The sequence below is a fragment of the Triturus cristatus genome, chromosome 4_2, assembly GCF_964204655.1.
Source record: "Triturus cristatus chromosome 4_2, aTriCri1.1, whole genome shotgun sequence".
Classification (NCBI taxonomy): domain Eukaryota; kingdom Metazoa; phylum Chordata; class Amphibia; order Caudata; family Salamandridae; genus Triturus; species Triturus cristatus.
The window spans coordinates 217,271,879-217,296,115 of record NC_140586.1 but is presented as its reverse complement, the minus strand read 5'-3'; the positions used below and the strand labels follow the sequence as shown (position 1 = coordinate 217,296,115).

Below are 24,237 nucleotides of genomic sequence, written 5' to 3'. Positions count from 1 at the left end.
GTATTACACATCCAGCAGTGGATGTGTGTTTTATTAACCGTGAGGGGGGTTTCTTGCATAGTTTTGGTCGAATTTTTGTCGAATCCCCTTTGAATGGCTTGGTGTGCATGTGTATTAAATGTGCCCGTCAATAGCTACCCATGTTTGTATAAATAAACGACAAGGGTGTCTACCGGGATTAGGCACGGTAGGGCATCAGACATGTCAGAGCTTCACTAGTGGTGTAAATACATTCCACGTGGATTTATTGTATGCATAGTCGCCTTTTAATGAATATCACGCAAATCGTCATGGTGATAGGTACGTACGGTTTGTCCAGCATGTCCTAGGTGTGTCTATAAATATATATTTTTTTAAAATAATAAAAAACAGTGGCCGGCCCTGGGGATTGGGGTCAAAAAAATATAATTAGGAGACAGGCCCTGAGGGATGGGGTCATCAGGGCCAATAAATTAGAATAAGAAGGGGAACCACATAGCCCCCCTTCTTAAAAAATTAAAATAAATAAAAGACTGGCATCGTGCCGGGGGCCATGCCCCCTCCGTGCTGCACTCTGCAAACGCTCCCCCAACAGGCATCTCCAGTATGCGCCAGGGAGCTGCGCTGCAGACAGGTGTTCTGAGGCCAAGCCCCTTTTTACACCTCTGCAACGCAGCTCTGTGGCGCTTACTGGAGGTACCTAGTGGTCTAGTTTGACCCTAGGGACCCTTAGGATTCAAGGGGACTTAATCTCTCAACTTAGAACAGCCATAGGGCGCGTTTACACAGTGGTGAAGGGAGGGGACGGGGCCTGAGGTGACGTGTGCAAACACGCACTATGGCACGTTTTAAATTGGGGATATAATTTCCCTTCAATACTGAGGGCCCCTGGGGGCTAACTAGCCCACCAAGTGCTTCCAGTAAGCGCCACTGAGCTGCATTGCAGAGAGGTGGTCCAGGCCGTGCCACTTTTTACACCTCTCTGCAACGCAGCTCTGTGGCACTTACTGGAGGTACCTAGTGGGCTAGTTGGACCCTAGGGACCCTCAGGATTCAAATAAGCTTAATCTCCCAACTAAAAACGGACACAGGGCGTGTTTACACAGTGGTGAAGGGAGGGGACGGGGCCTGAGTTAACGTGTGCAAAAACGCTCTGTGGCCTGTTTTAAGAGGTAGTTTTAATCCCCATGCCCTATTATATACTAGGGGCTTACAGAGGAGGTCATGCTAATCACAGGGGGACCCCAACGCATAAAGTTCCCTAGTGTATGTAGGTGTTTTCACTGTATTCTAAGTGTCTTTTAACATAGCACTGGCTCTAGGACTGGTTAGTCAGACTCAGTTACCACCAGTATCCGTCTGAAAAAGTTGAGGGTACAGGATGATTTTGCAACAAGGCTTCTGTCTGCTCTTCTTTTTGTTCTTTCTGCACGTTATCCTGCTTCCTGCACTTTTCTTCGTCTTTGAGGACTTCTGTTGCTTCTTTCTGCACTTCTTTTGTTTCTTTCTGTGCATTTTTTCTTCTTTCTTCACATGTCCTATCTCTGTAGGCATAGTTAGAACTTAGCATTTAAAAAACCTTTGAAATTCACAGAAAAAACCTTAGGTTTTAGGCACGTTATAGTTAGGAATTAGCATTTAAAAAACCTCAGAAATTCTATGAGCATCTGCTCCTTCCTTATACCGAGCCTTTGCCTGTTCAAGGTTACTTTTAGCTGTCTGATGCACTATTTGAAGGTCTTGTATCATGTCTATGGCCTGGGGAGTAGAACAAGAAGAATAGACAGGTTGACAGATGGTTCTGGGATGATACCCGTAAGTGCACATGTAAGGGGTGGTCTTGATAGCTGTGTGGTAGCTGTTGTTATAGGCTATCTCTGCCACCCAAACTAAGTCATCCCATTCTCTAGTAGACTGCATGACCTGACACCTAATATACTGCTCGAAGGTTTGATTTACCCTTTCTGTTTGTCCATCCGTCTGAGGGTGGTGGCTGGATGACAAACGGGCGTCTATCTCTAGCAAGGTACACAATCCGTTCCATATCTTAGAAACGAATTGAGCTCCTCTGTCCGAAATGACAACTGACGGGAGTCCATGCACTCGAACTATCTGTTGTAAGAAGATCTGAGCCAATGTTCGTGATGTGGGGAGTTTGGTTAAAGGAATGAAGTGTGCCAATTTTGAAAACATGTCTACAACCACTAATAACGTAGTGTGTCCCTTTACTGTAAGTGGTAAGTCTACTATAAAATCGAGTGAAATGGTATGCCATGGGCGAGGAGGTGTGGGCAAAGGAAGTAAAAGCCCCATTGGTCTTTGAGTGGACGACTTGCCTTGGGCGCATATGCTGCATCGCTGAATATAGTGTTTGGTGTCTTTTCTCATATCAGGCCACCAGAACCGTCTACGTAAGGACTCTAGCGTCTTCACATACCCTGGATGTCCTGCAAGGGGATGTGAATGGGTCCATTGTAACGCTTGTTCCTGTAGCTCGACAGTGGGAAGCACCAGGCCACCTTCTATGTAAGAACAACCAGCTTCGTTTGTGACCGGATTTGAACCAATTATGTCCTTCATATCAGCAGCAATTTGTTCACGCCGGACTCGATCAAGAAAATCTTCTTCAGAACAGATTCCCCCTACTATCTTCTCGTGGGCTATGATAAGGGGTGGTTCTAGATGGGTTTCTTCGTTTTCGTAGCCTAGTCGGGATAAGGCGTCCGCCTTCCCATTCTTTTTTCCTGCCTGATAACGAATAAGGAAGTCAAATTCATTAAAAAACTGTGACCAGCGTAACTGTCTCAAGGAAAGGGCTCTTGCAGATTTTAAATATTGTAAATTTCGATGATCAGTCAGTACTGTGAATGTGTGATTGGCTCCTAGTAAGTATTGCCTCCATTCTTCAAACGCCTTCCTTATGGCCAACAATTCTTTGTCCCCTATAGCATAGTGTAATTCAGCGGGAGTAAGCTTTCGTGAAAAGTATGCCACTGGATGCAATATTCCAGTCTGGGGGTCGTACTGTGAGAGAACACCTCCTACAGCTACATTGGAAGAGTCTGCTTCCACTACAAATTCGTGAGCAGGGTTCGGATGTCTTAGCACTGGGGCTTGAGTAAAAGCTTACTTCAGTCTTTGAAATGCGTCTTCCGCTTCCGGGGTCCACAGGAATTTTACGCCTTTTTTCAAGAGAGCAGTAATGGGGAAACCAACTGGGAGAAATTACAAATAAACCTACGATAAAAGTTGGCAAAGCCAATGAAACTCTGTGTCTCTTTCACCGTCTGGGGAGGTGCCCAACGGTGAATCGCTTCCACTTTTATCGGATCCATCCTAAGACCTTGGGGGGAAATGATGAAACCTAAGAAGGGAACTTCTTGTACATGAAAGATGCATTTCTCCAGTTTACAATAGAGCTTGTTAGTTCTTAACCTCTCAAGTACATTTCTAACATGTTTCTCATGTTCTGCCATGGAGCGGGAAAAGATAAGCAGGTCGTCAATATAAACAATCACATACTTATCAATCATGTCCTTGAGGGTGTCATTGATGAAGAACTGGAATGCCGAAGGGGCATTACACAGTCCAAACGGCATCACTAAATATTCGTAGAGACCGTATTTAGTGCAAAATGCCGTCTTCCATTCATCCCCCTCTCTAACACGGACGAGATGATAAGCCCCGCGTAAATCCAGCTTAGTGAACACTGTTGCACCCATTACACGGTCGAGAAGGTTAGAAATCAGAGGCAACGGGTACCTGTTCTTTATGGTAACCGTATTAAGCGCTCTGTAGTCAATGCAACATCTCAGACCTCCCTCTCTCTTTGGTATAAAGAAAAGAGAGGAAGAAGCCGGAGAGCGTGAGGGACGAATAAACCCCATATGTAGCATTTTGTTTAGGTATTCTCGGAGATAGATGTTCTCTTTTTCAGTAAGGTTATATACTCGACTGCATGGTATACGACCTCCTGCCTGTAAATCTATCCGGCAGTCGTAGATTCTATGCGGAGGAAGACTGGTGGCCTCCTTTTCATCAAATATAGAGTGCATATCACGGTACACCGGGGGTAAAGACCCCTCTTCAACAGTACTCGAGGGTACTTGGTCACTCCCAGAGATCAAAAAGGAGGATTTGTTATCCAAACTAGATTCTTGCCTAAATTCCAAAGTTAAGTCTTTCCAATTGATAAAAGAGGGTTGTGTTGACGCAACCAGGGCAACCCTAAGATAACTGGGAACTGGGGAGCTCCGATCAGATCAAAGACCATAATCTCCGAATGCTGGTCTTCTATGTCAACCCGTAGGGGTGCTGTATGGTGGGTAACGGGACTAGAGGTCAAGGTACTGCCATCTATGGTCGTTACGTCTTCCCAGACCGCCTTAGCTACTTGATCGATATTGTGTTTCCTGGCCCATAGGAGGTCCACAAAATTCCCTGACACTCCTGAATCGATCATCACCGGGACCACGACCTTGTGCCGACCCCATGTAATACAAGCTTTGACAAAGAAATGACGCGCTTGTCTTAAAAGCATGTCAGAAGAGGAGACAATTAATCCTGAAGTACCCGAGAACCCTGTCTCCTTAGATCCCGGGCTTCTTAGTTTTCCGAGCGTGAACTTTGTTTTGGTCTCACAGGACACTCTCTAAGGAAATGACCTAATTTCCCACAGTACAGACAGAGCTTATTATCTCTTTGTCTTTGTCTTTCTTCGCTGGTCAATGGTCCTTTCACAGTCCCTATTTGCATGGGTACTGTATCATCAAGACTCTTCTCGGTATCAGGTTTCTTCTCACAGTAAGGCATCCATTTATAATCCCCCTTACCCTTCTCTCTCTTTCTTTCGTTAAGGCGGTGATCGATCTTTACCACTAAGTCTATCAAAGCTGGACAAGTATCGGGGGGATCCACTACCTGCGCTAGGGCATCCTTTAACTCATCTCTTAATCCCTTATAGAAAAGTGCACTCCGCTTTTCCTCCGGCCAACCAGCCTCTACTACTAATCTTTGGAAGGTGGTTATATAACTGGCCAAATCTTTGGTACCCTGCCGTAAATTCAAGAGTTCAGTGTCAGCTGAATGTGTGAACGTGTGTGTATCGAATAGCTTCCTAAACTCTCGACGAAAAGCATTGTAGTCATGTAATAAGGGGTCGTCTCTCTCTATAAGTGGTATGGTCCAATTAGCGGCTACCCCACCCAGATAGGATATAACAAAAGCTACCTTGGCTTGTTCTGTGGTAAAGCAAGAGGCTTTGCACATAAAGTGCAACTGGCATTGGCTGATAAATACAGCGAATTTAGTAGAGTCCCCAAAAAACCTTTCAGGGGGAGCTAAGGGTATAGTTTGGGGCGTTGACACCTGTATCACTGGGGAGGCAGTGCTCGAACTTGGTCTACCTCCTTCACTCTCTACCCTCCGGTCTCTTTGTAGGGAATCTACCCTGGTTGCTAAAGACTGAGTCTCCACCTGGAGATTTCCTATCATATGCACCAGATCTGCTAAAGATACCTGGCTCAGTTCCATGGCACCTGGGCAGAAGTATTAGTTATATCGTTTTGGGCTTTGCATTCTGTCAGATTCCTAGGACGGTGAAGTGTCTCACCTGTGTTTCTGCAGAGGCACCCAGGAACTGATGACAATGTCCACAACTTCCCTCAACCACCACCTAAGCATATCAGACTCTATACTATGGAGGTGATTAGGGGAAGAAGGGAAACAAAACAAGGGAAGAAACAAAAGGGATGAACGTCTTGCACAGTCTCTGCCTTCAATCTCTTCACTGTAAGGTAGCTAAAAGAAAGAAGGAGTGTTTAGCTAACAAATGAGATGACGCATTCTATCTAACCCTCCCAAGGCAGTGCTGTACCTTATATCTCCCTTCTTCCTGTTCAGGTATGGGGAACATGTAAAAGGGGCCACCCAGGAGGCTGTAAGAACAAGGAGAGCACACTAAATATATATACATAGCATAGAGAGATAGTAGTTGTAGCTACTTATATGCAGGCTCACCATTAATCCCTCCCAACTAGCGTATAACGCTGCACTTGTACAGTCTGGATTTCAGGATGCAACAGTCCATGCAAAGGGCTAGCAGCAGTTGAAGCAGCACAGTTACAGACGGAAAGAAAATAAAGGAAAAGAGCGACCTTCAAATGTTACCGGAGTTCAGGTGTTTCTTGATGTCGTCTGATGTCCGGTGTACTCACAGTTGTGTCGCATTGAGGGAATGGGAAACTCCGTAGAGGGTGGCTGAGGACAATCTGATGCGAAACCAAGGGCTCAGGCAGAGAGTTCAGGAATCCCAAGATTGAGTGGATTGAAGTCAGGAGACAAAGGCAAGCGGCTTTCGAATTGCAGGGGGCAGGGGAAAACCGTCCGGGAAGTTACACGCAGAGTCTTCAGCCCGACCCACCGGCGGGACGCTGGGTCAGCAAACACGCTAACCACAGATCCGATCGGCAGGCGGAAAGTAAGCTCTCACGCCACAACACCGCAGCGGAATCCCTCCCTCTCTGCTAATGCCGCCGGGCAGCCCTACGAAGTCAGGGATGACAAGGACAGCGGTGAGGACCAACGGCGGCCGAAGGCAAAGCGGGCAGGGAGAAATACGGAACACGAAATCCAACCAAGGCACGGAAGAGCTTCGGGAATACGGGGCTTCAGGATTCAGTACGCAAAGTGCTTCTTCCGGGGGAAGCCAGGCTTTTATTCCTGCCTGACTCCTCCGCGCATGCGTGTTCTCTAGGCGCCATCTTTGGGTTGGCGCGGCGACAGTCCTGACACCTCCTGTGGTTTCCACTTTTGATGGATAAGCACTATGGGAGCCATTCTGAGATCCAGTTGTAAGCTCCCCTCAATTTTGGACTCGTATAGCATATTTGTAATGGGTTCCCCTACTCGACTGCTCAGGCAGTTAAAAATATTACGATGGTAAGCCACTAAGTTCCAGAGTTCCCCACTTTTAAGTTGTGTAATTGCCTCTTAAATTTCATCCATCTGTATCATTTAGTCTATTTGTTACCAATCGTCTCAGAATATGGAGACAATTGGAATTTCAGCTATGAAGTCACTCAGGTCTACGAAGGAGCTTCTCGTTCGGTTGATACAACTTTTGCAAATAATTTGCACATTTCTGCTCTATTGCTTCAACTGAGCTCACTACTTCTCCTGTTTGTGTTTTTATCTACCTAACCCATCTCTGGCCTTCCTCACGTGTCATCAGCTAGACCAGCAACTTGCCTGCTTTATTGCCAACCTCATACAAATAATATTTTTGCCCTAAATAACGCCTCTGCCTCTGCCAATTGCATGTAGGCCTCTTTAGCCAATGTCAACTGGTGGGCCAGATTCCCCTCATGTTCCTGCACTAACTATGTTTCCAGCAAAGCCAACTTTTGTTTAACTCCCTCACTTATTTTTCTTTTTCCCTCTGTTTGCTTACCAGAGTAGATATGAACTGCGCTCTGAGTATCATTTGGTAGGCTTCCCACATACTTCTGGTAATTCGTTAGGTGAATCATAGTAATAAGATGGGAAGCAAGTACTGAGAGATTATGTTTTTTACCAGTGCCTATTGCTGGCCTTGTTAGTCACTCATGCTCTGGTGGTTTTCCTCATGGGAAAGTTCATAAAGAAGGAGACGAGGTGGTGGTCGCTGCAGATTTCGAGAAGATTTTTTGTTATTGTGGTTTATTCTGTGGAGCCAACTTTTGCTGCTTCAAAACACCATAAATAATAGGCGTTCCTAAAGTCCAATTTACCTACCTCAGGAGGACGAAAGGATGAGTCAGCCTTATTAGGATTTGAGTTAGTGACTTGTAGATAACCACGCATATCAGCTGTGAACATTCAACTCACAGAGCCCTCTTGCCAGCTATGTGTAAGTTCAACCTGTGTATGATCCTCAGCTCACCGCCTGCATCCTACGACTGTGCTCACCTTATTCGGCTTTGCCAGCTAACGCCACTTCTCGTGTTTGTTCCCTTGTGAGACCTAACGCCCCAACGTTGTCTCATTCTGTCATGTCAATGAATGTCAGCGATGTTTTTCCAGCAGCGCTCCTCTGTTGCTATCTTTGCACGAGTCGCCGCTAGACTGGGAGTCGCGCTTGGCGGTATTTGATCCGGAGCAGTGCTACTGTTTTACTGCATTGTGGTCGCTCACAGAATCTTCACTCAATGCGCTTGTCTTCTGTAGAGTTTTCTCTTCTCTGAAGAAATGGTGTAAGAGTGTAACACAGAACCTGGCATTGCTCACTGGCGAGAGTGACTCATTTTGGGGGAGTCTATAGTAGCTTGAACTTGCCACCTAGGCTGCTCCTATAGTGTGGGCTGCTAAAACAGCCACTAATTACCGGTGTCACTATAAAGCGTCACCACTGGAGCTGGATATTTTGGTAGGGGCCAACTGTGGTATCCCATATGTCTCATGTCACCTCATTCTTCTGCCTTCCTTCTCTGGCCATTTACAGGAGTCTTCCTCCTTTTGCTTGTATGTTTGCACTTTCCCTTCTCTACCTACGACTTTTGTGTGAGAATTTATTTCGCTGCCTCATTTGGCAGATCCTATGCACTCATTCTGCATGGTTGATTTCAGGTGGCCTTTGTGAGTTGATTGTACCGTGGTGCACATGTATGCTACTCTGCTTGGCCAAGCACATGAGGACGCGGCTTGGGGATTTTCTCACAACAGTTCTGGGTTTTCTAAGGCCTACTGGCACATTGTTTCTGACAGGTTTGGTTCACAGATTTCATCTAGCAGGGGCATTGATAGGTGTGCTCATTCATTGCAGAACCTGTTTTTTTCCTTTTTTGCTTGTCCAAACTCTTGATACCTCTAGATAGATCGTGTTTCTCTGATTGAGAGCCTGCTTGGGACCTGATGGACAGCATGCCGCATGGTGATAATTGCCAGTGCCAATCCCTGAAGAATGAGTTCAGGAATGAGGATAGGGAGGAATTGAGAGGGTATGTGAATACATTGGTAACATGTTCACTAGGAAGTGTGTTTGGGTGGTGGTTGTGAAATCCATGTATTGCTCAGCAGTTTTAGGTGGAGTGGCCGGTTGCCAACTTTACTCTGGGCAAAGTTTTCACCCATCTCTTGCCTTTTGTGATGAATATATACTCTATTCTTTGCTGGTCTGTGGTCCCATCCCTAACTTTGTAGACAAAACGTGTTACTTTTATATTGCGTGGAACAATCTGTCTGTTGTGCTTTATGTAATTTAGGTACTGTGACCTTCACAGGTAGGAGATTAGTTAGGATGTCTACCCCAGATGTGTGGATCCTCAGGGAGAATTATTACTTTGAGCACCCATAAGATGGGACTGTTGTTGTGGAGGATGAGGAACAAAGTCTGCATATGGGATGGCTGGAGGAGCCAGCGATGCCTTTGGATTTGGGGGGCAGTCTGAATGGTGGAAGAGCTCCCTCCAGAGGTGCCAGCAGTGTATCCTCTAAAGGTCTGTCCTCACAGGCAAGAAAAAACGTAAGATCCAGTTGGAGCTGGTAAAACTCAATGTAGATGTAAAAAAACAGAAATTGGCAATGGAGAAAAATAAATTGGCCGTGGAGGAGAAGAAAATGCTTTTAGCTCAGGAGCTGAACTTGCAATAGCTGGATTTGAAAGCCAAGAGGGCTCAGTCCAGCACAGATGGTGGCAGCATATCTCCAGTGTACTCAAAGGGAAAGGTACACATACCCAAGAGTTTTGTGTCTGATTATAGAGTGGGAGATGGCATAGATTGGTGGTTTCCGGCCTACGATATAGCTTTGCAAATTCACAGGATTCCTAAGAGGGATTGTGGTGCAGGTTTGTGGAAGCATTTCATAGTGGAGGGAAGGACAAGAAGTTGTATGTGGGATACTTAGCCATGGGTGGGCTGGGTCTCCAATAGAAGAAGGGAGGGGAACAAAAATAAAAGTAAGGAGTTATTTAAAGGGCCCTAAACGAGTTCCCAGAGGTAAGGATTCTCAACCCCCTGTTGAGAAGAAGAAGTGGTTCCCTACAGGAAAGCCTGCAGGGACGGGACCCCTGAATTGTTTTGAATGTAATTAGGAAGGGCACTTAAAGGTGTATACCAAGTCTCCCATGCAGGCATAGCCCCCCACTAGTAGGCAGTCACTGGGGATAGCTAGTGTAGCACTCAGGAAGGGGTTGGTCCCAGTTAGTGGTGGGGGGCCAGATGAGATGACCCTAGTATCCCTTGGTGATAGTGAGATGGTCCAGGGAACCCTCATGCCTGACAAAACTAGGAAGTACAGGCAGTGGGTACCCATCAATGGGAAGAGGGACACAGGAGCCAGCATGACAACCCTTCGGTGTCATCTGGTGTCTTCAGAGCAGGTAGTTCCTAATGTGGCCCACCAAGTAGCTGCTGTAGACAACAGTGGGTGCCAATGGTTGGTGACCAGGTTCCCTTTGAATGGGGGGGGTCTCATGTTTCTTGGGGGTAGCTGTGAGTCCATCCATGCCTGTGCAATGACCTGGAGTGTACTACCTGGAAAGAGGTGGAGCTAAGGTCCTACTTGGAGATGTTGGGGTTGACTGAGTGGGTGTGTCGGACCACACAGTCCATGGCAGCAGTTGAGGTTGGTCAGAAGGATCTGGAGCCTGAAAGAGTGGCCCAGGTACCTGCCAAATAGCAGAAGGGCAAGGGGTGTGGGAAACCCGCTCCGGACATTTCCATTGTCTGGGAGGAGGTTGAACCTGAGGGGGACACCACAGAACCTACAGGGAAAGATGTAGCTGAACTGGGGAACATGCCTGAGCTGTCCCAGTGGCAGCAGGATGGAGGTACCTCCATGGAGGTCCCTCCAGGGAGGAGTTCTGCACAGTGCAGAAAGAGTGCCCTACTCTTGTGGGTCTGCGGGAGCAGGCCAAGGCCCAGGCAGCTGGTGACCCCTCTGGAACTCACTTGATTTACTGGTAGAATGATCTCCTGTATAGCGAGCCTACGGTTGCGGAGCCTGGGGCAGCCCGTGTAATGGTGGTACCCCAGTGTTTCAGAACCTTCCTACTGGGTTTGGCTTGTGATGGTCCACTGGCAGGTCATTTGGTACAGGACAAGACCTTTGACAGGCTTGTCACCCACTTTTACTGGTCCCAAATGAAGAAGCACTCAGATGCGTTCTCCAAATCTTGTCTTACCTGCCAGGCGAGTGGCAAGACAGGGAAGAGATGAAAGGCCCCCCTGCAACCTGTTCCTGTCATGAGCACCCCTCTCAAGCGGTGGGCATTGACATTTTGGGGCCTCTGGATCTGAAGACAGCCATGGACAATAGGTTTGACCTGGTGTTGGTGGACCATGCCACCCAGTACCCAAAAGCTATCCCTCTGAGAACAGTGACGGCACCCACCTTAGTCAGGCCACTGATGGGGATCTTTACCCGTGTGGTTTCTCCAAGGAGGTGGTATCTGACCGTGGTAGCAACTTCATGTCCTTGTACATGCAGGCCATGTGGAAGGCGTGTGGAGTAACCTACAGGTCTCCACCCTTTACCATGCCCAAACCAATGGATTGGTTGTAAGGTTCAACCATACACTCAAAGGCATGATTTCGGGTCTCTCTGAACCCATGAGGCGTAAGTGGGACATCCTCTTTCCATATCTTTTATTTGCCTACAGGGAGGTACCACAGAAGGGGGTTGGCTTCAGCCCTTTTGAGTGTCTGTATGTACACCGCTATGAGACGACCTCTCAGTTTGGTGAAGGAGGTCTGGGAGCAAGCTTCTAGGAAGCCCCCCAGAATGTATTCAGTTCCATGCTAGCCTTCTGCTTCTGAAAACTCACCCATGAAAATCTGGAAGCTAGCCAGGAGGACATGAAATACTGGTATGACCAAAACACCACTCTGGTTGAGTTTCAGCCTTGTCGCAAGGTGCGGGTAAATGCGCCCGTAGAGCCCAGTGCTCTGCAAGACCATTGGTCTGGCCCATTTGAGGTAAAGTAGCACAAGTAGTGACATCACCTACCTGGTGGACTTGCAAACTCCCAGGAAGCCCTTGAGGGTCCTGCACGTAAACCGTCTCAATACACAGTTCCAGAGGTCTGAGTTGACCATGCTCTTGGTCACACATGATTGGGTGGAAGGGGAGAGGGAACCTCTCCCTGACCTCCTGTCTTCTAAAGAGCAGGATGGACCAGTAGAGGGGGTGAGCCTCTCCCCTACTTTGACACTAGAGCAGCAGAGAGACTGTTGCCAGTATATGAAACATTTTGCATCTCTGTTCTCACTCACCCTAGGACTCATCCATTGGTGCACTTATGACATTGATACTGGGGGTAGTCCTGTTAAGCACAAAACGTTCAGGTTGTCTGACAGAGTGAGGGTCTGCATCAAAGAGGAAGTCTCTAAGATGCTGGAGTTATGGGTTATTGAGCCCTCTAACAGTCCTTGGTCCAGGCCAGTGGTTTTTGGCCGCAAGGCTGCTCCACTCTGTGTAGGCCACTGTGGGCTCTATGCGGTCACTAAGACTGACATCACCCCATCTCCAGAGTGGATAAGCTCATTGATCCGCTTGGAGCTGCCAAGTTCCTCAGCATGTTTGATTTAAATGTCTGCTTACTGGCAGACTGCCTTGACCGACGGGGCACAACAGAGGTCAGCATTCTCAGTGCCATAAAGGCACTACTAATTCTGTGTCATGTCTTTTGGATTGAATAAAGCCCCTGCCACCTTCCAGAGTTTGGTCAATCAGGTTCTGGCTGGGTTGGTGAACTTCAGTGCTGCCTACCTTGACAACAATGCAGTCTTCAGCTCCAGTTCGGAGGACCATTTGAACCATCTCCAGGAAGTGCTAAGGGCACTGCAGAGTAAAGGCCTCACTATCAAGGCAAGTAAGTGCCAGATAGGGTGGGGTTCTGTGGTTTACTTGGGTCACTAGGTAGGGGGATGCAAGCGCAGCCCCTAGAATCAGAAAATGACATCATTCTGGCATGGGCATCCCCCAAGACCCAGACTGAAGTGAGAGCCTTCTTGGGTCTCATAATATTACAGGAGATTCATCAAGGGATACTGCACCATTGTTGCCTCCTTGACAGAGCTGACGTCCAAGAAGCAGCCCAGCCAGGCACTCTGGAGGGAGTCGTGCCAGACCGCTTTGATACCCTGAAGGAGGCCATGTGCAAGACGCCTGTGCTCAAGGCTCTTGACTTATCCTAAGAATTTGTGGTGCAGACTGATGCCTCAAAGCATGGCGTAGGGGCCGTGCTCTCACAGCTAAATGAAGCGGGCCTAGACCAACCTGTAGCCTTCATTAGTAGGAGGTTACTTCCCACGGAACAGAGGTGGAGCACAATAGATAGGGAAGCTTTTGCTGTGGTCTGGGTGCTGAATAAGCTAAGACCCTACTTGTTTGGGACTCACTTCCGGTTCAGACAGACCACAGGCCCCCCCAGATGGTTAATGCATGAGGAGTGAGAATCGAAAACTGTTAAGGTGGTCCAGCTCCCTGCAGGAAGTAAACTTTATGGTGGAACACCACCCTGGAACAGAACACACCAACACTGATAAACTTTCCAGGTACTTCTGCCTTAGTAAACAGAACTCCTAAGAGGTTGGGTAGTTATTCCCACTTTTTTCTGGGGGGCACATGTGCTAGATATGGCATCTTTTTGCGTGGTTTCTCCTGTCTTTTTGCTTCTGACCTCCTATGTTTCACTGTCTGCTGAACTTCCTTTTGGTTGGTTTTAGGACTCTGGGCACTTTTTCACTGCTGACCACTGCTAAAGTGCATCCAGATTGGCATATTTGAATTACTAAAAGTCCCTAGTACAGTGCACTACATATGCCCAAGGCCTGTAAATCAAATGCTACTAGTGGGCCTGCAGCACTGATTATGCCACCAACATGAGTAGCTCTTCAAACCAGTCTCAGGCCTGCCACTGCAGAGCCTGTGTGTGCAATTTTAAACTGCCATGTCGACCTTTCACGTTCACCTACTTGCCAGGCCAAAGCCTTCCCTTTTATTACATTTAAGGCACCCCTAAGGTAGGCCCTTGGTAGCCCCATTGGCAGGGTGCAGTGTATATAAAGGGTAAGACACTTACTGTTGAGTTTTACTTGTCCTGGTAGTGAAAAACTGCTGAATTAGTTTTTCGCAACAGTAAGGACGATCTCTCCCTCAGGTTAGCATTGGAACTGCCTTGTAAAACTTTACAAGTGTAACTTCCAACAGGGAGCAGATAGAAATTGGAGTTTAGCGTCTCTGGACTCACAATTTAAACACACATCTTCCAGTGGTTAGTTTTTAAATTGCAGGTCTCAAAATGCCACTTTTACAAAGTACTAGCAGTTGTTTTGATTCACTCTGCTGCGACGCTGAACTAAGACGGTGCCTCTCATACATAACAACGCCATGGTAGACACGCCAAATTTAGACAGCAATACTACATTCCGTAGATACTTTCTTACAGCTTCACTTATGCCAATTATTCAGGGCATATTGGTGGCACAAATCTTCTTTAAATTTTCCCTACCCACCATGCGTTAATTATTTTAAGGTCTTATATTGATCTATTTTCTAAGGGGTCCACATTCTACATAAGAATCTTTCTGTCCTGAAGATGGTTTCTAGATGTATCACATGACAAGACCGAAACGTCGACCAGTCTAAATCATTTTCACCAATGAGTTCATAATATTGTTGTACAGAATTCTTTTACTGAATGTTAAAGAAACATTTCTTTCTGTAAATAGGTTTTAGAAAAGGGTTATTTACATAATTGACTAGCAGATTTAATTTTTATTTTGAAGGTGGTCAATCTATGTTATTTCTGTATACATGAATACTGTTTTGTACATTTAAATTTAATTTATCTGATTATAAATCTCTACAAAAAAAGAATACACCTGCTGTGCATTTATTTTTTGATTTATTCATTTTTGATAATACAAATTGATTTATAAAATTCATATGTTTGAGGCCACTTGTTTGGGCACTCATTAATGATACTGTTAAATATTGTTTCACCATATTGAAATAAAATCCCTTGGAGGCACTTTTACTAGACAAAATATTTTGTTACCCAGTCCCCCATGGGTATATCGCGTTGCCCAACTAATATAACACTTTTAGAAAGTTGGCATTTTCTTACTTTAACCATTCTCTGCCTCGGCCTGTCCCTAGAATACACGTCTGGGTCAGAGTGACAGCTGGGCTTTATGCATTCCCTCTAGACAGTCACACAAAGGGAGCTGAGGTGTGCCCTGTAAATCTTGATGGCCCATCACCAGGCTGATGGATCATCCTGAGTTAGAGTGAGAAGGAGGAGTTGACACTTGCACCTGAATAGGGCTGTGCCTGTCCCCACACAAAAAGCTGCATACCCCCTGCAGTGTGTCTGGAGCTGGGGTTGGGAAAGGCAGGGTCTTGTGCACAACAATGACCTTTCTTTGAAGTCTCCCTACTTCAAAGGCTAAAATGGGTATAAGTACTGGACCTCTGGCACCATAAACTCAGAACACTCCTGGACTGAGGATATTCTGCCAGGAAGAAGAGCTGTTGAGCTGCCAGGAGGGACTGACACTTTGCTGCTTGCTTTGCTGTGTTGGCCTGCTGCTTCTTGCCTGTGAGTGAGAAGACTGGACTTTGCTATATACATTCTGCATTTCTTAAGGCTCTCCAAGGGCTTGTTGGGCTGGCCTTCTGTTAGAAGTCTCAGGGATATCAACGACTTCACCTGCATCTTGCTACCAGCACCCAGCTTCCTCTGCTGTGAGTCCTGCTCTGCCAAGTGTAGCCAAATCCAGCCCTGGGCCCTTGGAAGTGAGTTTGTGCTACAACCCAAGAAACCATCGACACCAAACATAATTTCAGAACTGGCACATCCCTGAGAAATCAGCGCATCACCCCTGCCTGCGCCAAAGCTGTGGTCCCCGCTCTCTGAGTGTGCAACGCATCGACCTCAACTTACAACACAGCCTGACTTTTGCCGACGCATCACCATTGCCTGCACCACGGTCGTGGTCACTGCTCACAGAATACCTGAAGCAATGACCTCGACTTACAACATAGCTTCGGCTTTGCTGCAGCGCCTACAAAGAAATGCTGCTGCGTGGGTCTTGAGTACCGCTTCACCGATGTCTGTGACTCAGTGTCCCTATTCTGACGGTGACGCTTCACCTCCGTATTTCAACGCCTCATCCCCAAATGTTGATGCATCCAGGGTACTGTCAGCAGGTCTGCGTGACTCCTGTATCCAGCCTGCGCACCAACGCGGGCGGGCGGAACTTTTAGATTTGCCCCGGTCAAGCGTGACCAAATAGCTCCAATTCGAGCTATTGACTTCTAAGCAATGCACTGCATTTTTTCGTTTAATCTTGCAAAATTCATATCTTGGCTTGTGTATGTTGGATTTTTGTCATTTTGATCTTGTTTTACTCAGATAAATATCGGCTATTTTTCTAAACTGGTGTGGAGTACTTTTGTGGTGTTTTAACTGTGTTACTCTGTGTGTGTGGGTGTGTGAATGTATGTGCATAATACTTTACACATTGCCTCTTTAGTTTAGCCTGACTGCTCTGTGCCAAGCTACCAGAGGGGAAGCACAGGTAACCTTTTCGTGTGTACTACATTTACCCTAACTAAGGTGGTGGTCGATACTTGGAAAGGGTACATACCTCTGCCCATTTCTAACAGTCCACATCAGTGGCTGCTGCCACAAACAACAGGTGGTGGGGCCGGTGGAGGCAACGCGGGAGGGGGAGTGCGGAGGAGGAGCGCATGGGTGGGGAATATATAAAAAGAAATAAAAAACTTACCTGAAGTCGATGGCCGCTTCCCGTATTGTGTCACGCTTCCTCTTCTCTTCCCGGCAGCCTCTGGGACAGACTCCCATCCAATCCCTACGCTGCTCTCCTGGGAGAGCAGCGCAGGGATTGGCTTGAGCGGGCTTAAAAGGCGCTCCGCTGAGGCCAGGGATTGTGTGGGAGTTTCTCCAGCCTGGCTGTTGAATGCAGCCGGGCTGGAGAAACCTGTGTGTTTTGGTCGGCCTGAGACAGCCAGTCAAATACATATGCGCACTTAGTGAGTACACATAGCACTCCTCCTCCAGTGTCCAGCCTCTCCCTGCACAAGCTGGCTCAGACTCGGCAAATGAAAAATAAAACGATGCTAGAACATTGTTTTATTTTTCATTTGCTGGCTCTGAGCCAGGCAGTGGAGCAACGCTCCTCTGCCATTGTGGAGGAGCCGCCCCTGGTCCTCATTTAAAAAATCGGTACAGTGACTGGACACCTCATTGCCGGTCACATCATCCTCAAACACTTACTGGTGGTCACACAGAGCCTGCTGACTCAATAAATGTTCACTTTTGCAGTCCACCACAGCTGAGGGTGTCAGACTTAACTGAAGAATAAGACGAATGTTTTGAGGCCCGAAAAACATCACACAGTAGCTGCTGCCCTGGTGGTATCTTAAGCTCCCCCCCTGCGTCCTGTGATCGCATCATGAGGCAGCTTCAAGTTTCACAATTTATTATGATAGGGTCTCTTAGGTGGGAAAGGCCTTATAAACAGACCTTTACAGAGGGCAAGTTCTCATAAAAGAGGCTCCTATAGGGAATTTGCCTTTAGGTGTGGCTCTTAGAGAGGGAATGTTTTTATAACAGAGGCTCTGAGAGGGAGTTTCCTTATAACAGGTGTAGGAAGCTGGCTCTGTATATACTGTACCAAAATGAGGTATAGTGTGCACAGAGTCCAAGGAGTCCCCAGAAGTATAGCAGAGGCTAAATTAGGTAAGTACTAACATTTCTCTTTGTGGTAGTGTGGGCAAGCAGTTAGGCTTATCCAGAGGGTGTTTTAAGCATTTATTGTATTCACTCAATTAGGTAAGTATAAAAAAAGGTTTACTTATGTTTTATTTTAGAACCAAGCAGGACTTAGCACAGGTAAGAAAAATATACTCTCAAATGCAAGTTGTGATTGAAGTTGCAAACCTTACAGGTTTGTATATGCTTTGGAAACTGTTAAATTACACAGTAATTACTTTTAAATGACTTTTTAGCTACTTTTTGGATTACTTTGAGAACTGCGGGTGATATGCCTAGATACCACACCTTAGGATCTCACAATACAAGGTAAGTAGGACTTTATATACATTTGCAGTTACGTTCTCTTTTCGCCATACAAACATCAATTCCACACAACATTTTAGGCCAAACATCTCTTAACATGGGTTCCTATTGGAAAAAAGTGTTGGCAGTTTCTCGGGTAAGTACACAACTTACGAGTGGGAGTTTTAAAGGTTAGGACCAAGGTTCACCAAGGTCTAGATGGGCACTTGAGTTGCACCACCAATGGCATTGGGGCTGCCGGGTGCAGAGTGAAGGGGCCTAATAGGTCTAAGGGGGCGTTGGGTTAGGGACTGCTTATGAGCAAACCACTCAGGCGTGGGAGCAAAGCTCCTGAGGTTAAGGTCAGAACTGCAGGGGCCAATGACCAACACAGGAGCTGCACCACCAGCAGCACTGGGGCGGCCCTGTTAAGGATGCAAAAAGGATATCGGGGGCCCTTGTGTGTTTCAATGGAGACCTTCGGTTGTGCGAAGTTGCTGCAGGCTAGGGCAGGGAGACTTCATGAAGGTGACCACTGGCTGGAGAGGTAAGTTGGGATCTCGGGAGATGCCTGGACACCATTGGTTCGGCCACCCAAGGCCGTGGAGCGTCGGGTGCAGGGGTGTCTTCTGGCATCGGGTTTTCATACCAGCTCCGGTCGCCGGCCCTTCAGGTTGAGGCTGCAGGTGTTGTCTCCAAGCTTGAGGGAGGTCGGGGATCACCAGATCCCAGGTCAGGTCACCGGGGAGACTTCCTTGTGGGGTTGGGCCACTCAAACTCGGGTCGTGGGCGTCGGGTACAGAGTGGTGCAGAATCACGGAGTCGCCAGAATCCGGATTCTGTGGGTGAGTCTTGGCTTGAGCAAATCACGGGCGACAGAGTCTGTAAGATGTTTGCAGGGCAGGTCCTCCGGGCTCTGGGGGTTGCTGGCTGCTGGTCTCGACGGTTTTTTTTGCTGTAGGCAGGTCGTAGACAGGACAGGCCGGTAGGGGTGGGGCCAAAGCAGTTGGTGTCCTCCTCTTCTTCCTGGGTCAGCACGGCTCTTCGGTCCATCTTCTTTCTTCCTCGAATTTGTGGAGGCAAGGTTCAGGGTTGCCTAAATTTAGATGCATTAGAGGGGTGTGCAGTTCGGGACCAATGGGTCTGTGCCTTGGGGTAGGTACACCCCCTATTATGCCACCCTCCAGTGGGAGGGGCATGAGCCTCTCTCTAATTGGCTGAGTCCCCCACCTTCAAGATGGGCGGGACTAAGATGTGTGCTTCACCTCGCCTCCCCCACCTGAGTGGTGGGGTTGGCAAAGGTGGGTACACCTCCCTTCCAAGCTTGGTTACCCTGCTGATTCTCCCACCCAAAGTGCAGGCCAGAACCGGTGGGAGCCAGTTGCTTGGGGCAGAAAAAGGCAGGGGCAGCAACCAAAGGCAGTAGGTCTTTGAAACTTCCCCTTTCGTGGACCCAGCCCATCCTGGGGGGGGAGGCCTGAAATATCTGTCCAGGGTGGGTTTTGTTTCTGGACCCAGAGAGCATAGGCTCTCTGCCCAGGGTCCAGAAACCTGTCTGGTGGTGGCACATGGCGGGCAGAACCAGACCAGGGCTGGTTGAGTGCATGCCACGTTAAATCCAACACTGGCATCAGTGTGAGTTTCATGTGCTGAGAAGTTTGCTACCAAACTTTCCAGTTTTTAGTAAAGCCATTATGGAGCTGTGGAGTTCGTAATGACCAACGCCCAGACCATATATTCTCTTTGTGGCTTTTACTGCACTTACAATGTCAAAGAATGGGCTTAGAAGCTCTAAATGTGCAGGGCTCATGCCTCTGTACCCTCACCTTAGGGCTAGTGCACGGGGCTAAAGGGTGACTTACCTAGGCCTCAGGCAGTGGGTTGCAGGCATGGTACACAGGGATGTGTGCCATGTCAACTCTTTACTTTTCTCTGCACCAAAACATACAGTCTGCAATGGCAGTGTGTGAGTGTTAAGGTGCAGGGCCTCTAAGTGTGACACAATAGGTGCTGCAGCCCTTAGCAGCCTTTCATGGTTATAGCGCCCTTGGTACCCATGGTACCTTATACAAGGGGCTTACCTGTGGCCAGAGATGTGCCAAATGTGGGTACAAAGGTACAAGGTTGGGAAAGAACACAGGCCCTGGGAGCCTGATTGTCCGGGATCCAGGCCCATTAAGTCAAGTTGCATAAGATGTCAGGCAAAATTGGGGGGTAATCATGCAAAGAAGGGGCACTTTCCAACAACGGGGCTCTTAGAAACGTTTTTATAATAGAGGCTGTTAGAATGAATCTCCTTTTAATGGAGCTCTCAGAGAGGGGATGCTTTAATAACAGACTCATAAAGTGCATCTCCAGTTTTAATGGGGGTTCTTAGAGCGGACATGTTCTTATAATGTAGACTGATAAAGAAAAGTTATTATAAGAGGGACTCTTGAAGTGACAGCTCTTAGAGCAGATACACTTCTGGAGCGCATGGTCCTATAACAGAGGCTTTTGAGGACAGGTGTTTAATACAGTGGCCCTTAGATGCACGGGTCCTGTAACAGGGTTCCAGAGGGGACTGTTCTAAGACGAGGGGCTCTGATCGATGGGTATTCTTGTAACAGGGGTTTCTTGAGAGGGGGAATGTTCTTATAACAGGGTCCTGATGGAAACAGTTTCTTATAGGGAGCATGCTCTTAAGGCGGGCCCTGAGAGAGGGAATGTTCTTAAGGTGGGCGTCTATGAAGGTAATGTTCTTAGAACATGGGGTGTTAGAGATGCATTTTCTGTCATGGGGATCTTAGAAGGAAACTTTCATAGAGCTGCAATTCCTAGAGGGAGAACGTTCATAAAGGAGGGGGCTCCGCGAGGGCGATTGCGGTGCATAGAATAGGGTTGTAGGGCCTGAAAGTTCTTTTATATGGCTTTTTAGAAGGGATCGTTCCTATAGTATGCCGACAGTTCCGCTTAGAGCCCTCCGTTGAGGGAGTTCAGCGACAGCGTTGCATTTATCACTCATCAACATTCTGCAAAGAGACTGAGGGCAAGGAATTAAATTAGAAAAGCAAACCGTTTAATTGAATTTGTTGAGGTTTGTTAAACCCCTGGTCTCATTAGAGACGAAAAAACTTGGCGTGTAAACGGAGAGATCGACTCTGGGGGAGAAGAGAGAAGGCTAGAGAATGTGTACATTTCCTACGCTACATGATATGTGCGCAGAATTATTACACGCATTGTTCTAAATGTACCCGACCCTTGTGCGCGTTCCCATACGTCATTCTACATGTGTGTATCTAAGCCCCTAATATGGACTCTTTTTATACATTATTCTACATGTACAGCGGTCTCCCTGTGAGCTCTCCTACACATTAATCCACATTTAGCACAGTCATAACTATGCACTCTGACCTATACATAATCATATAGATAGCAGATCTCCCACGGTCCGCTGACACCTGTACATGAAACTATATATATATTATTTTCAGTGTTTCCTGTATATTATCCCATATATATTACGACTACTCTTTACTATATGTTATTTTAGATTACCAGAGCCCACAATATGCACCTTTTCTATACATATGTACTTCTGCCTTACTGTATGTTTTTCTGTACATTACTCTATATGTACTGCGGTCTCACTGTGTGCTCTGCCCTATACAGATTGCATTAATTGTGTAGGTAGAAATTACAAATGATCACAATCACAAACCAGGACTATAAAATAAAGTAAATATACCATATGGGTATCAGAGCCCATTCTGTTGACACCCCTATACATGAATCTATATGTATCACAGCTCTCACTGTGCTCTCTTCCCTACACATAGGTCTGTATATAGTAGAGTTCCAGTGCACTCTTTATATACAAACCTTACAACTAGGTCAGCCTTGAATGTACAATTCACATGCAGTATAATTAACAGAAACACCGAAATTAAACACATAAACATTTAAAGCAAGGAACCCGTTTTTCGATACGCTACGATTTCTAAGATAGATAATGTGTCAAGGAAACATGGTGGACTCCCCTAGGAAGGCGGTGTAACCTCACCGCAGGTGTTACTGACAGGAGGAGCAGAAGATTCCTATGGGGATGGGGTGGACCATTAAAAAGAGAGAAGAAGAAATGCAATACAAGACTCATGAAAAATATTTGATATTGAATTTAGATTTTTTGAAATATATTTTAAATGTATACGTTTTTAATCTAAAATTTGGAATAAACTATGCTTTTAAATGTCAAAGTGCTCTCCCTCTGGCACTCAATCCTCTGATCTCCTACATAGCATCATTGACATTTGAAACACTTTACAATGCAGTACTTTTGTCCATACTTTGATACTTGGAATGGTCCGGTTCACCTTGAATGTGGTCAGTCATCATATGTGAATCAGCCTGGGGGTCGGCCTAGCATGGCCCTGTTCACCTTCCCTCAAAGGTATGCATGGTTCCATTAAGCTTGGACCCCATGCCCCAATATGTGGTGGACATTGTGTATGAAGCCATTGGATGATCTTCAGGAATTGAGTGTGTCATCATGAACTAGATGACAACTTGATCCTCCAAAGCCCGTGTCTCTGCTGATAGTTGGTAAAGTATGTAGGTTGCCTGTGCGGTGCAGGGATGAGGAGCCGGCCCAGGTTGAAATCACCAAATTCATGTCTATTCAGGCAAAGCATTCTGGCTTTGTCCTTGCATCCCATTTCAACACGATTATCCATATTAATCTAAGGCTAAAGCAGTAAAAATCTAATATACCACATTTTTATCCAGAAAATAAATATAATGTAGTCTTGGAGGAGTACTTCCACATAATGGTCGAGACCTTATCGTGGGTGGATCTGGGACAACATACTTTCCTCTTAAATATTCTTGACCTACATAGATAATGGAAGGCAGAATTTAAATTCATTTTATGTACATTTATCAAATGTGAAGATCCAGAAAAAGTGCCATCAATCTTGGGCTACTGGGCCTAAATTGAACATCCTTGTTAGTTGAAGGTGCGCTCACAGTGTTACCAGGCTGGTCACTGATACTGAATAATGTGAACTTGTCATTTCTGTTCTAATATGGCTGCACCAGCTTCTATTAGAGGCAAGGATTGATTCCATAATTGGTTATGGCTCCTAAAACATTATTCATGTGAACGCAGTCATTACTTGGGGGGCGGAGGGTGATTTCACGTGTGATTCAAAACGGTTGGAGCAAAACCAGCTTAACACTGGAAATTTCAAAGTCTGCTAAATCTAAGATGACACAGAAATCATTTTCCGGTGTTGCTGTGATTGTAATGCTCTGCTAGCTTTCCTGTCCCCTAAATTGTCAATATTGAGTTCCATAGGAAAATACAGGCCTGGATTTTTCTATGTCTTTTAAAAAAGTTTTATTTGTTGGCTAATACGTTTAGTTCATTAATGGTATAGTAATGCACATAGAGCATAAGGAGTTATTTAAGTTTATGAAGCTAAAATTGATGGTAAAATGTATTTGAGAAGAATCATGTTATTCAACCATTCTCTCACCACTATCCCTTTGTATTGTCACCATTCCTTCTCATCCTCTCAATGGTTTCGCCTCTGTCTCCTACCCACATAGCCTGATGAGCTGACCAATGTCTTGGAGATCAGTAACATCGTCTTTACCAGCATGTTTGCCTTAGAGATGATCCTGAAGCTGTCGGCCTTCGGCTGCTTCGAGTACCTGCGCAACCCGTACAACATCTTTGACGGCATCATCGTCATCATCAGGTTAGAAGGAGTACCACTTGAATTATGCTAATGTAGGAGATATCCTTAATCGCGACTATAATGTTAGACTGACACCTAGTCATAGAGAACATACATACTGCACTCAAAGAAATACTGGATTGTAAACATAGAAATTGACGACAACTGGATTGTGAGCAGATATCAGAACATTTATTGTCAACAGAGAACTGGGTAACATGGAATGTAAATCAAATGAGAAGTAGACATGAATCTAAACATAGTAATAAAAGATAGGATATAATTTGACATGTAACTAGAAAACAGGCTAGAGTCTAATTAAAGATGCCTGAAAAATAATAATATTAAATTGGATGTAAAGACAGACTGGAATGTAAACATGAACTGGAAGAAAAGATTAGAATATAAAAATAGAATTTGGAGATAATATGAGCCTTATTCATCAAAGATCGGGTCACAAGGCAGCCACTT

The 24,237-nt window shown here is 46.3% G+C and overlaps 1 protein-coding gene across 1 annotated transcript in view; it reads left to right on the top strand.

Annotated features, from left to right (window-relative positions):
- Positions 1-24,237, top strand: part of CACNA1I (calcium voltage-gated channel subunit alpha1 I) — a 580,458-nt gene that overhangs the window by 270,888 nt on the left and 285,333 nt on the right. The window contains exon 9 of the mRNA XM_085601256.1: positions 23,636-23,787. Within this exon, the coding sequence (XP_085457382.1) occupies positions 23,636-23,787 (152 nt within the window). The remainder of the gene's footprint in view (positions 1-23,635; positions 23,788-24,237) is intronic.